This window comes from Phascolarctos cinereus, unplaced genomic scaffold, assembly GCF_003287225.1.
Source record: "Phascolarctos cinereus isolate Bilbo 61053 unplaced genomic scaffold, phaCin_HiC Scaffold_4;HRSCAF=312, whole genome shotgun sequence".
Taxonomy (NCBI): Eukaryota; Metazoa; Chordata; class Mammalia; order Diprotodontia; family Phascolarctidae; genus Phascolarctos; species Phascolarctos cinereus.
The window spans coordinates 77,469,321-77,482,342 of NW_027555847.1; the positions used below are offsets into that span (position 1 = coordinate 77,469,321).

Genomic DNA, 13,022 nt, shown 5'->3' on the forward strand with positions numbered 1-13,022 from the left:
AGCTAGGTGCTTTTTACTATCACCATTTATAGTTGAAGAAACTGAGGCAAACAGAGGTTAAATGACTTGCCTAGGGTCACACAGCAAGTAAGTGCCTCAGACTGGATTTGAACTCAGGTTTTCCTTACTACAGACCCACTACAGGATCCATTGTGCCAGCTATGTTGGCAATTAAACTTATGCTATCTTGTATCATTTTGTCTAGTATTCCCTCATCCTGATACAAGGGATTGTTATTCAGGCACAATTTAAAATAGAGAACCTCTGAGGTTCCTTCAGACTTTGAGATTCTGTGCTTCTGTATTCTTTGAATATGGACATCCAGATAGCTTAAGATGCATCTTTGGCTAGACCATAAAGGGAGGGGTTCCTGTCCTATACTAATTTTGTATCTTCCATTGAGTTTTGTACATAATAGATATGTACTAAATAAGTATTAAATAAATAAATTAGTTAATTAAATTCATTTAATAATTGTTTTCTGACTTGATTTTATGGACTTTCAGGGCTAGATGGAACTTTGGAAGGCATTTAGTCCAAACTGCCACCTAATAAAGGAAACTCTGTTATTACTTACATGTAAAATGCAACTACATGGTAAAGTGATACACTTCAGAATAGATTTTTTTTACTTTATTTCCAGTGTTCCAGTAGGAACAGGGAAGTGGCACACTGGATAGAATACTGTCTTAGAGTCAGGAAGACCTGAATCCAAATCCAGCCTCAGACACCTGTATAACCTTTGACAAGTCACTTAAGCTCTGTCTGCCTCAGTTTCCTGATCTTCAAAATAAGAATAATAATAATAGATTCTAATTGCCAGGGTTGTTGTGAAGATAAATAAGATCATATTTGTAAAGTGCGTTGTCAACCCTAATGTACTATATAAATGCTAGTTTGTTTATATAGTTATTGTTACCAATTCACACAGAAACCCCGATCTGAAATTCTAGAATATGAAATATGTTCATGAGACTGCTGTTCCTAAGGTTTTTTAATTCAGTGACGCCATGTTGTTTGACCTCTATGTAAATTTGAAGGTTGCAACTAGTAGCCTTTTTAGGCTGCTAAAATTTTTATTTCCTTTTGAAACTGAACAGAACTTTGGGTCCAATTCAGTCTACTCATTTTGTATAAGTGTAGCCTAAGAGAGCTTCCTTCAAGGAGTAGGAATATGTACTTGTAATCCCATCTGTCAGGAAGGCCAAGGCTGCCTGATCTTTTGGGCTTGAGATATTTGAAGTGGGCCCTGCTGACTGGGTGTTAGCCCTGATATAATGAGACTTTGGAAACTGGGTGGCCACCAAGCTGCTACACTAGCCTGGGCTGGATTCAGAGCAGGTAGAAGCTCCCATGCTGATCAGTGGTGAGATTGGATTTGAGAAGAGCCCCTGTACTTCCAGTAGGCAAGAGAGGGATACCCAATTTTTTAAAAAAGTGGTATTTCTCTAAAAGATGGAACCCTTTCTATTTATTCAGCTTAAGTTAAGATCTCAGTAGCATCAATTATGATTTATGCTATTTAAAATAATGTGTATAATAGAGTGATTTCCCTTCTGATTTTGTCACTAACAAATTATACAATTATATTGAGAAAAATGCCACATCAAGTACAAAGAGCTTTGGATATCAGTTTTAGTTACAATCATCTGGACCTAGGAACCAAGAAGGTCTGAGATCGGTATATATTAAATTATGGATTCCCGGAATCTTTTATAATTGCAAACCCTTCTGAGTGGATATGTATATCTGAGGCTTTTGTTAGTACATAAAATATTACACATAAACATATATTTAAATATATGAAGTATATATTTTTAAATATTATATACACAGATGTATTTATGTACAACAAGCCTCTGACGTTTGTGGAAAGAAACCCTATGTTTAAAGTCAGAGTATACGGATTCAAATAACCACTATGCTTTTGACTATGTATGTGACCTAACCACCCTCTGTCTAGGCTCTAGTTTCCTCAATTCTAAAACAAGAGGCTTGGACTGACCAATGTCTCTGGTCTTTTCTGGCTATAAATCTATCATCCTATTAGCCTTGGGTATAAGAAGAATCACTCATTGCTGAATGCTACAGTAATTTCTAGTCTGTGGTGTCTCATGGGTTTTACTATGTCTTATTTGATCTTTTGAGAGAATTGTTATTCCTTTTTGAACATTTACTGTATTTTTTTTTCATTTCAGATGCAGCATCTGGTTATTTATCCTTGTTGGATGCTAATTATGACCAAAAGCCTACAAACAAATACCTAGCTCACACTGTGAACTATACTGTCAGTTTTCACTGGATCCAATGCCTGTTTTGGGATGAGAACAGAGGATGGATATCAGAGAATTCTTATCCACAGCAGGGAACTACTCCACAAACAGTTAACTGCAGGTATTAGCACCATTTTGGGAAAGGATCCTGGGTTTCTTAAGTACATTTTCTAAATGAATGTATCCCTCCTCCCACTACAACTCTGGGTTACAGATTATAATGTGTCATGTGTATAATGAGTTCTCAGTAAGCACTTGTTATATAAATTTTCAGTATTGAGAAGCTTTGAAAACCATCAATGAAAAGAACAAACAGTACCACCGATATGTAAAAACTGCTACTTCTCTTGGTGATCTTTTTGTCACATCGTTTAGTTTTGTTGTTTTATTCATATCTTGCTCGTGTAGTTTCAAAACTAGCGTTTTCTATTACTGAAGACAATTGTTTTATTATTTATTTTGCTCTTTGTGAACACAAACAAACAATGGACTAGTTTTTATTGTTGTTATTCAAGAGTGCCTGACTCTTCATGACCTCATCTGGGGTTTTCCTGGCAAAAATACTGGAGTAGTTTTCCATTTCCTTCTCCAGTTCATTTTTTTTTTTTTTTACAGATGAGGAACTGAGGCAAATAGGGTTAACAGGGTTAAGTGACCTGCACAGGGTCACACAGCTAGTAAGTATCTGAAGCTGAATTTGAACTCAGGAAGATGACTCTTCTAACTTCAGGCCTGGTGTTCTATCCATTGCTTTACCTAGCTGTCCCAGTGGATTAGTAATTATATCTATTTTAAGTTAGATATGGACCTTCCCCTTTAGATCTGCCATTAATACTTCAATCTTCCATTGAATTCAGGACTTTATTGATATGAGCTTTCCCTCTTTTGGTATAGATAATTATCCTAGACATGCTTTCTTATCAAATGTGACTATGGCTCATAATCATTCACAGATTACCCTAAGAACAGCTATTCTAGGAACACGAACACTTCCTCTGACTCTTCTTACATTTCAAAGTTACCGGTGTAGTTTTTCCCCAATTCAACAGTTATCATGTATTCTACCACCTCTTGTTCCAGTCATAAATTTTACTTTAGGCCCTTATGATAAGCCAGTTCTTTATGAAACTTCATTTTTGTAATTATCTTCTTGAGGCTATATTTGTCCAGAGCAAACCAAACATCATTTTGGATACTAAAAGCCTAAAAAATTACACATAGCTCACTATAGTTTTAAAAATGCAACTAATACCACGCTTAGGGACAACATGGAAAAGAGCAACACTTATCTTAAACTTTATAGCCTATTTAAAAGATAGCTCAAAAATACAGTTTTAAAAGATTCCAATTAAATGCATCTAACTTGGTAAATATAGCAACTATAATTATTAGAAATTTTTCCCCTTTCACACTTCTAACAGATATCTTAAATAAAATTCTAGAATGTGGAGTATGTGCTCAAGAAACTACTATCGTGATATAAAAATTTTATCATTGTGTCAAAAAATAACTATTTTTACTTTTAAATGGTTTTTACTAATTGATATTGTTCTCCTAGTTACAATCATTTTACAACATTCACTGTTGTAAGAAGAAAACTAAATACCAACTTTGAAATGAATGATGTATCTCTACTAAAGAGGTAAGCAAGCGTCACTAAGTGAAGCGATATTTCATCCTTGAAGGAATCCTTTTAGTCATTTCTTACCTTCTCCTTTGTTAATTTTTCTTCCTTTTCTCATCCCTTAAGATTGGTGATCCTCAATGTTTTGTCCTTAACCCTGTTCTCTTCTATCTTCACATCTTCTCTATTTGCAGTTTCATTGCTCACAATTTCAATTGTCAATTCTGCAGATGCCTCCTGAGTTTATATGTAAAGCTCTGGTATCTCTCTTGTGCTCCAGTCTTATTTCCAACTGCCTGGTGGGAATTTTCAACATATGTTGAACTGAACTCATCTTTCCCTCAAAACTAAGTCCTCTCCTTAACTTTACTACCAGTATTAATGGTACCACCATTCTTCTAATGATCCATCCCTCTAACCTGGAAGTCTTTGACTGCCCCTCCCTCAGTCCTACAAATTCAATCAATTGCTATTTCCTGTTAATTCTGCCCCCACAACAACATCTTCCTTCCTTTCAGCTTGTTACTTTCTAATCTTACTGCCTCTACTACAGTAGCATCTTTACTTATTTCTCAATTGCCAGTCTCTGTGCTCTTCTACACACCAATACCAGGTTTGCCTTTTTAATGTTCACATATGATATACCACTCTACTTCTCAACAATATTCAATATCTCCACATTGTCTACTAAAGGCCTAATTTCTTAGCCTGGCATTCAAGCTCTTCATGATTTAGTTCCAACATACCCTTTCCCGGCCTTATTTCACAGTTTTGCTATGTTTTAGTGAAATTAGATTGTTCACCACCCCCGAGCATATTTAAAATTTTTCCACCTCTATAATTTTGCTCATACTATTTTTTAAATATGTGGAATCCCTCACTTTCTCTCTTCTGCCTTCTATAGTTCTGAAATCCTTTCAATCTATCAAGGTTCAGCTCACATTTCACCTTGATTACCTTAGCAGTAGCAATCACTCCCTTATCTAAGTTTATAGCACTTTGTATTCATTTTATGCACTTTTTTCCTTATTTATGTTTTAATTACTCATAAATACATCTTATACCCTCACATCCACTATGCCATCAGCTCCTTGAAGCTATGCCTTCTTTATTTCTTAATTTACTAGTTTAGTATATCATAACTAATCAATATATTTGAACAATCTATTTCAACATATTAAATGATAAATGAAGTTTTCTTGAATTGAATTTTTTATCTAAGTGAAATAAATTAATGTACTGACCAGGGCCTAAAATGCCAAATGCTATGTCCAGAAAAAAAATGGGTTAGATATAGATTTTACCACATAAAGTACTACATTATCTGAATGTCTTCCATTTGCAATATTATTCATATCAGGGAACTTGCTCTGAGATCAGCTTTTTAGTGAAAGAGGTTTTTGTGACTTTTCACGACGCCTTTGTAGATAAAAGCAGAACATGATACAATGAACAAAGTGATGAGCTTATCGCGTACAATATTTATAGTAAGTGACTTCTCTTCCAGAGGTACAAAGATGGGATGCTGTTTTGCTAGCAGTCTCATTAATCACTTTTGAAGCGGAGGGTAAAAATCCATGTTCTCCAAGTTATGTAACTATTAGAGCATGCTGCTTCACTATGAACATTACTATTAAAATGTTGGCTTCAATCACTAATCAGTTTTTATTTTTTGCTTTTCTCAACAGCATCCCACAAAACCTGTTCCCCAGTATTCTTGTTATGTTTTTTACGTTTCTTTTTGGTTTTCTGGCCATCGTAAGCAAACGCAGAGACATACATGAACAAAAGAAGGATGGATACATTTTCTTACAGGAAAACTCCCAGGCCAGAGACAAGCAGGTCTATGTAGTCATTATTGACACAGGTTTCCGAGCCCCAGCACAGCTGACTGCAAAGGTAACCAGAGAACCTTTTAAGGGGTACAGTTCAGGAATATAATTGTATTTAGAGACATTAGTTAATATGAGTAAGACAGCATTATTATTAGCTTATATCCATTACAGTCCTGTAGCTTTATGACCAAGCTATAAATGGACTGGTGATAGTGGTCAGAATTCCTGTGGGACTCCTCAAGCTGGAGATTCCCCACCTGCAATGTAATAATTGAGAATCTCCATTCCCACTTATTGAATTAAGGACCATTTAGCCTTACATAAACCTACAAAAGTATGCTCTCTATCACATTCAACACATAGTCATCCAATCTTTGCTTGAAGACTTCACGTGAAGGGGAACCCATTACTTTTCAAAGTTACCACTGCTTTTGGCTAGCTCTTATTGTTAGGAAGATTTTCCTTGCATCGAGTCTAACTTGCTTCTTTGCTACTTCTCTCCTTTGCTACTTCTCTCCATTCTGTGCTCTGAGACCAAGTAAGACCAGTCTAATTCCTTTCTCAAGTAGGCCACTTTGGCTGTAATGTAGAAGCAGAAGAGTCAAACATGGAGGGCACATTATAGCCTCAACACTACTGAGTGGCCCTGAACCAGATTAAAATGTAATTGGCAAAAATAGAACAAAATGAATAAAAGTACAATATAATACAATTTTAATATGTGATTTTCTAAGTCAATATAGAGCCCACAGGGCTTATGTCGAGTTTAGTAGTCCCCATTTCTATTTGACTTTGAAACCAATGTTGTAGAGTATATAAGGCAGAAGAATGTGAAACAGTCAGTAAAGACGGGTTGTACAGGCATTCAAAGCAGTGAAGGCAGCCGTCATGTTCCCTGTCTTTCCCCTCCTCATTAAGCCTTCTCTTCTCCATATGTTTCCATCTAGAGATTCTTCAGCAGATTTTTATATGGAATGAACACAGCATTCTGGCCTCTTCTGGATACTCTCCAGTATATCAATGCCTTTACTAAAATGTGTTGCCTAGCACTGAACACTGTATTCTATATGTAGTCTGACCAAGGTAGAGCACAGCATGGCCTCCTTATGCTACTTAACATAGCTTGTAATGATATTAACCTTCATGGTTGTTGTATTATATTATTGTTACATTACATTATTGATTCATTTTAAATTAAATATTAAATTCTCATTATACTAAAACGCCAAGGTCTTTTACAGACAGATTCCTGTATAGTCACATTTTTGCAAAGTATACCCAGAGTTCTTTAGTTTAAAGACATATAGCTGGGGACTTGTGGCATACTCCCTTCAAGGCTCAACACCACCTCCTCCATGGAATCTTTCCTGATTTTGTCTTTATTTGAATTCTTCTAGTTATACCATAGAATTCACTCATTCCATTGATTATAGACCACAGTCTTATGATATTGTTCATTAGAAGTGGTATGGAGATAGAGAGATGATCTTGCAGGCAAGAGGACCTGGGTTCAAATCCTACCTTTGACACATGCTGGCTATATGTCAGATACTTGGGCAAATCACTTAGTCCTTCAGTGCTACAGTACTCTAAGACTATAAGACTGACAGTGGCTACTCTCTGTCAGAAGAAGGACTTTTTCCATGGGAAAGCTCCCTCTAGCCATGAAATCACAAGCCCAGACTGAAAAACAGTAATCTTTGATTCTGAGAGCCCTTCATGGATATCAAATCCTAAACTAGATTTTAAACTCCTTTAAAACAAAGACTGTTTTCTGTTTCCTCTGGATGTGCTACAGTGCCTAATGGTTTTTAGAGCACAGTGCTAGGTGCTTTATAGATAACTGCTGCCTTTGAACTGACTATGTGTTCAGCTTTCTATGTCTCTGTGGTATCTAGGAAATGATTCAGGATACCTGTGGAGGCAATTTCCTCAGAGATATGTGTGGGATGACTTGGTAGCAAGTCCCCCATGCCCTACTCAAACTGTACTACTATAGTTTAACAGGATAATTGTCATTTTTCTTTGCATTTGCCAATTATTTTGTTGAATTAAACTAGGGAAAAAAAAGTAATTTTGTACACCTTCTCCCCCTATTGACTCCACCCAAATACCTTTCTAGGTGGATACTTTATACATTTTATAGTAGTCCCTAAGAATTGAGGATATTGAGAGGGACCTTATTCTATTTTACATATAACAGAAAACTAAAATTTAAATTACCTAATAAAAACTGGAAAAGAAGAGATACTATAAATGCACATAGAACAAACCAAATTCACCTTAGTTTGCCAAATAGTGGCCAGTACTTCAATAAATTTCTTGAAGGCAAAAATTCTGTCTTTTGTATACTCAACAAAAGAATGACCCTGGCACAGAGGAAGGCATGTAATAAGTGTTTAATAACTATTTGTGAATGTTAGCTGACTATACATTCAGCCACTATGTTTCTGGGCTATTCAGGAGGTTATTTAGGATAACCCCTTGAAACTAAAGGTATCGTCCTCTGGAAGATTAATGGTTACATATAGAAAAGAATGGAACTTACAAATCGATCTTATAATGCACTTAGATCAAAATGCATTATATTTTTTTAACTTAACTGATCTTAATTCTCATTGTACACATATTTAATGGATTCCTGTTTTCCTATCTCTTTGCACGGGAAGGTTCACATTGTTTTCTATGGAGAATATGAATTTTCAGAGACCAGAGAGCTGTTTTGTCCAGAGAAGCCCCTGTTTGAAAGGAACTCCAGGCATACCTTTATTGTAAGGTACTTTGAAATATAGCTAAATTTTACTCATTTAGACATACTCATTCAGATAAATCCTATCTGAAATGGCAAATATTTTAAAAGAAATATAAATCTATTACATATTTGCTTTGGAGAATATCTGTTTGTATACTGAATTCCCCAAAACTGTTAAAAGCTTGTTTTCCTAAGTTGATTACATTTTCCCCCCTCTTTTCTAAATGTTTTTATGCTATTGATTTGCTTAGCAATCTATTATTATTCTCCTTGACTCCGCCTGAAGTGGGGGTTGGAATAGAAATTTAACATGTTATGTTACTGATGGGGTTCCATGGCACTGATTGATGCCTTTCTGGTTCGGAGCTGAGGGTTGAGGGGAGGACTGATAGGGATGGTGAAAAGGGATTACAGTGATAAGTTCCTGTGCATGTATAGGGAAAGAATCACATACAACTCAAGACAAGATCCATACCTATGAGGATATATGGAGCTGAAGGGCAAGGAGTGATAAATGCTCTGTGAAATGAAAACAGGATCAAAACCAGGATCATAACAGCATCCTGGGTGCAAAAGAAGGGTCCCTGTTCTAGGGATGTGCTGGAGCTAGCTTATACTAGCTTATGAGAGATGATTGTTAAATTTTGAGCATGAGCATTTACATCTGGGAAATCAGGAAACATTACAAATCAGGGCTTGATGCATTATTTTGTTGATTTTCTAGACTTAAAGTGATGGAGAAAATGTGAATGATTCAGATTAAACTTAAAGATCTTGTGTGAACTTTCTTTTCCCCCAGACAGGCAGTTACTAAAAATTTGAGAGCATATCCCTGTAAAATCTGTCTACAACAGATGAAGAGTCAAAGAATATAACCCAACACTATTTAAAAGAAGAAATTCAAATAATGAGCAAACATATGAAATATTTTTTCAAGTCACTTATTAATAATTTGCAGTTGCAGATTTGAAAATGATGCTGAGTTTTCACCTCATACCCATAAAATTGGCTAGGATGATTAGAAAAGTAGTGTTGGTTGGTATTGGAAGGGAAGTAAGCTGACAAACACATTCCTAATGGTGCTGCGCGTTGGCACAACCATTCTGGAAATCATTTGAATTTTTTGAGATGAAAGCATATGGTAGCTTTGAAAATTAACTGTAGTATTTATTACACAGTTTAGGAAAAAAGTAAACAGCATGAAATAGAAATTCATAGTTTCCTATTGAATCCTCTTTTTATATTGTGCTGTGTACATGGAAATGTTCTCTTTTTTGTCTTTTTGTATTTAGTTCAAAATGAATGAAAATTTTAAAAAGTCATTGGCATATTGGATAGAGAACTGAATTTTGAGTGAAGTTTACCTAAGTTTGAGTCCTGTCTTAGATACTTATTTTCTGGGAGGCCCTGTGCAAGTCATTTAATCTCTCACAGGGTCAGTTTCCTCATCCATAAATGGAGATAGTCATGATACTATTTCACCACGTTGTTTGTGAAGAACAGTTGAGGTAATAAATATATGTAAAACACTTTGAAACCTTAAAATGCTACATAAAATTAGCTAATAACAATAACAATATATATAGCATTCATAGCAGCACTCTGTAATAGTAAAAAGTAGAAACAAAATGAATGAGGATCAATCAATTGTAATGACTGTAATAGAATGTCATATTGTGGTAAAAAAAATGATGAAAGTTAGAGTAGTAAGAACTGAGGAACATGGTAAGACTTGTGTGAAATGCTGGGAAGTGAAAAAGGCAGAACCACAGAAGATGTACACAAAGACTATAAAAATGTAAATGACACAATGAGGAGGAGAATTTTGATGCATTTTGATGAACAATCTTGGTTATAGAAGCTTAGAAAGAAACACACTTTCTATTAATAGAGTGATGGGGGCTACAGATACTGGTCGGCATGTTATGTAGTTTATTTATTTATTCATTCATTTATTTATTTGGCTAAAATAGTTCAGTGATTGGAAGTGAGGGGATGAAGTTAAGGGGAAGTGATTGTGATAGAAAAACAAGACAAAACTAAAGGCTTTTAAAAAAAGATTAGAGGTTTAATACTTTAAAATTTACAAGGTAATTCCCTCAAAATAACCCTGTGGAGTAGGTATTACTTCTTTTACAGATGAGGAAACTTTGTCTACTACCAGAGAATTAGTAAGTGATTTGAACTCGTCACTTTCCTAATTCCTAGTCCAAAACAACACTGTCTTTCTGGTGCTGAACTCAACAAAGAGTTCTCTCTTTTTTGCCATTCTCCACTGTTCTGGTGTGTATGGTTTTATGCTTGACCATTCATAGTCAACCTACTCTTCCTCTTCCTCTAAATTCACTTCAGCTAAAAACATCCTGTAATTGCTTCCTTCTTTGTCTATCATGACAAAGGCTGACAAGCAAGCCTTTCCTTTATAGCTAGGATGAGGATAAAGTTCAGTCCCATTCAGGCCAAATTAACAAGAATTTTATTAGTAGAGTCTACTTGATGAGATGTTGCCATAAAAAATAGATGACCAAGGTAAGAAGAGATAAAAAGGCCAGATAGGATTACTGATCCTTTTTTATGTATCATTAGTGTTCCAAATAATCTAGGCCCACTTTGGAAAATCCACCTCTGGCACGATAACAGCGGATGTTCTCCAAGTTGGTACATCAGCCATGTGATTGTGAAAGATCTGATCACTGGAGCAAGCTGGTTCTTTCCTGCTGAGTGCTGGTTAGCTGTGAACAAGTGGGAAGGGAAAGTTGATCGAGAGCTCACGCCTCTCAAAAATGGACTTGGTTTCAGGAAAGTAAGTCAAAATTGAAGTCAGACTTCGATTGCAGATTAATATTTTTATCTTTTGAAGTATTTCTTTCAGCTATAACTTTTTTTTGAGGGGGAGGGCCTAGTCATGTGGTTTTATCTGTTTGGAAAACTCTGTATTTGACAGCTTAGTCTCAGAGAGTTACCTGGAGTCACTAAGAGGTGCATAAGATTTAGAAATGAACTTAGAGTTCATCTAATCTAAGCCTTTCATTTTAAAGATAATGAAACTGAGGTCCAGAGAGTTCAAGTAACCTATCCAAGGTTACAACTATAGCTGAAGTTTGAACCAGATTTTCTGATGGCAAATACAACATTCATTCCAACTAAGGTCACATAGCCAGTACATTTTTGAGGTAAAATTTGAACTCAGGTCTTCCTGTGTCCAAAGCCAATCCTCTGCGACCCCATGCCATCTTTCTTGGCTGTACCACTGCATGGTACAGTGGAAAGTGCCATGGATTTAGATTCAGAGCTCCTGGGTTTAAATTTCGATTGCCACTTATTACTTGTGTGACCTTGGGTAATTTATTTAACCTCTGTCATTTTCAATTTCCTCCACTATAAAAAGGGGAAAGGAGGCAGTTAAATTAGGTGTCTTCCAACTTTCTTTGCATCTTAAAATCTATGGTATACTTGTAGAAGTTAGAGATAAATGTCTCTAATTTTCTAATGGTAGGAATAGTCTCTTTGGACCAATGAAGATATGATCATTTAAAATCATCATGACATGGTTTCACTGACCAGTGTGAGGTAGAACAGCATTGTGTTCCACTGTCTATTGTTGCAGTGAATTAGTTCTAGAGTTATCTGACATTATGTTTTTATGAACCTATCAAACATAGCCTAGTGGATTATTCCACTGTACTGGGGAAGTAAGGCAGTGTGGCATAGTAGAAAGAACACTGGGTTAGGTTTCTGAAGACATTTTAAATTGGAAGTATAACAGAAATCTTATACTCAATAGATCTAAAAGATAACATATTATTCCCCATCCCCACCTCTTCTTCCTAACTTCCTTGCTCATTTGAAGGCATTACTATCTTTACAGCTTCCCAGATTCATAATCCTCAAGTCTTCACTCTTATGCTGCCCTCATATCCATCCTGTTACCAAGTTTCATGAATCCAGCCTCCTACCAAATCTACCACCTCAGTTCACCTTTTACCAATACAATTGCAATAGATTCCACTTGTTTTCCCTGTTTCTGTTCTCTTTTCTCTGTTAAATCTAGCTTCCCCATGGAATATCTCTCCCTGCCACCCTCTTGCCCCTACCCTGCACAGAACATAAAGGCTTTTGGGATAAGGACAAAAGACCTTTTTGGTTTTTTGTATCCCCAGTGCTTAGCACATAGTAAATACTTAACAAATGCTTATTAAGTGAATGGATGAAACATATATTTTGCATTATCTCCTCAAATTATTTCCAATTCCTGTTCTGCTTTTTTTCTAGTATATAATTAACAGAGGGGATATCTTAGTAAATCTTCATTGTATTGATAGTAAGCCATGCAATATATTGGGAAGTGATTGAGGAACAACCTAATTAAACTATATAAGAAATTATAAGAAACAACATTCCTGAGTTATTGCTTTGTAAAATCACTGAATATCTGTAAGTTACTGTGTTTCTCATAGCAACAAAGATTTTAGTATATTCACAGATTTCCAGTTTGTATGTTGTATCCATAATAGTACTTTTGCCTATCTTTATTTTAG

General features: G+C 35.6%; 1 protein-coding gene across 1 annotated transcript in view; it reads left to right on the forward strand.

The window, feature by feature from the left end:
- Positions 1-13,022, forward strand: part of PKD1L1 (polycystin 1 like 1, transient receptor potential channel interacting) — a 146,883-nt gene that overhangs the window by 74,710 nt on the left and 59,151 nt on the right. Inside the window, 5 exon segments of the mRNA XM_078151688.1 lie at positions 2,199-2,394; positions 3,832-3,915; positions 5,586-5,796; positions 8,402-8,508; positions 11,071-11,287. Of these exon segments, the coding sequence (XP_078007814.1) occupies positions 2,199-2,394; positions 3,832-3,915; positions 5,586-5,796; positions 8,402-8,508; positions 11,071-11,287 (815 nt within the window).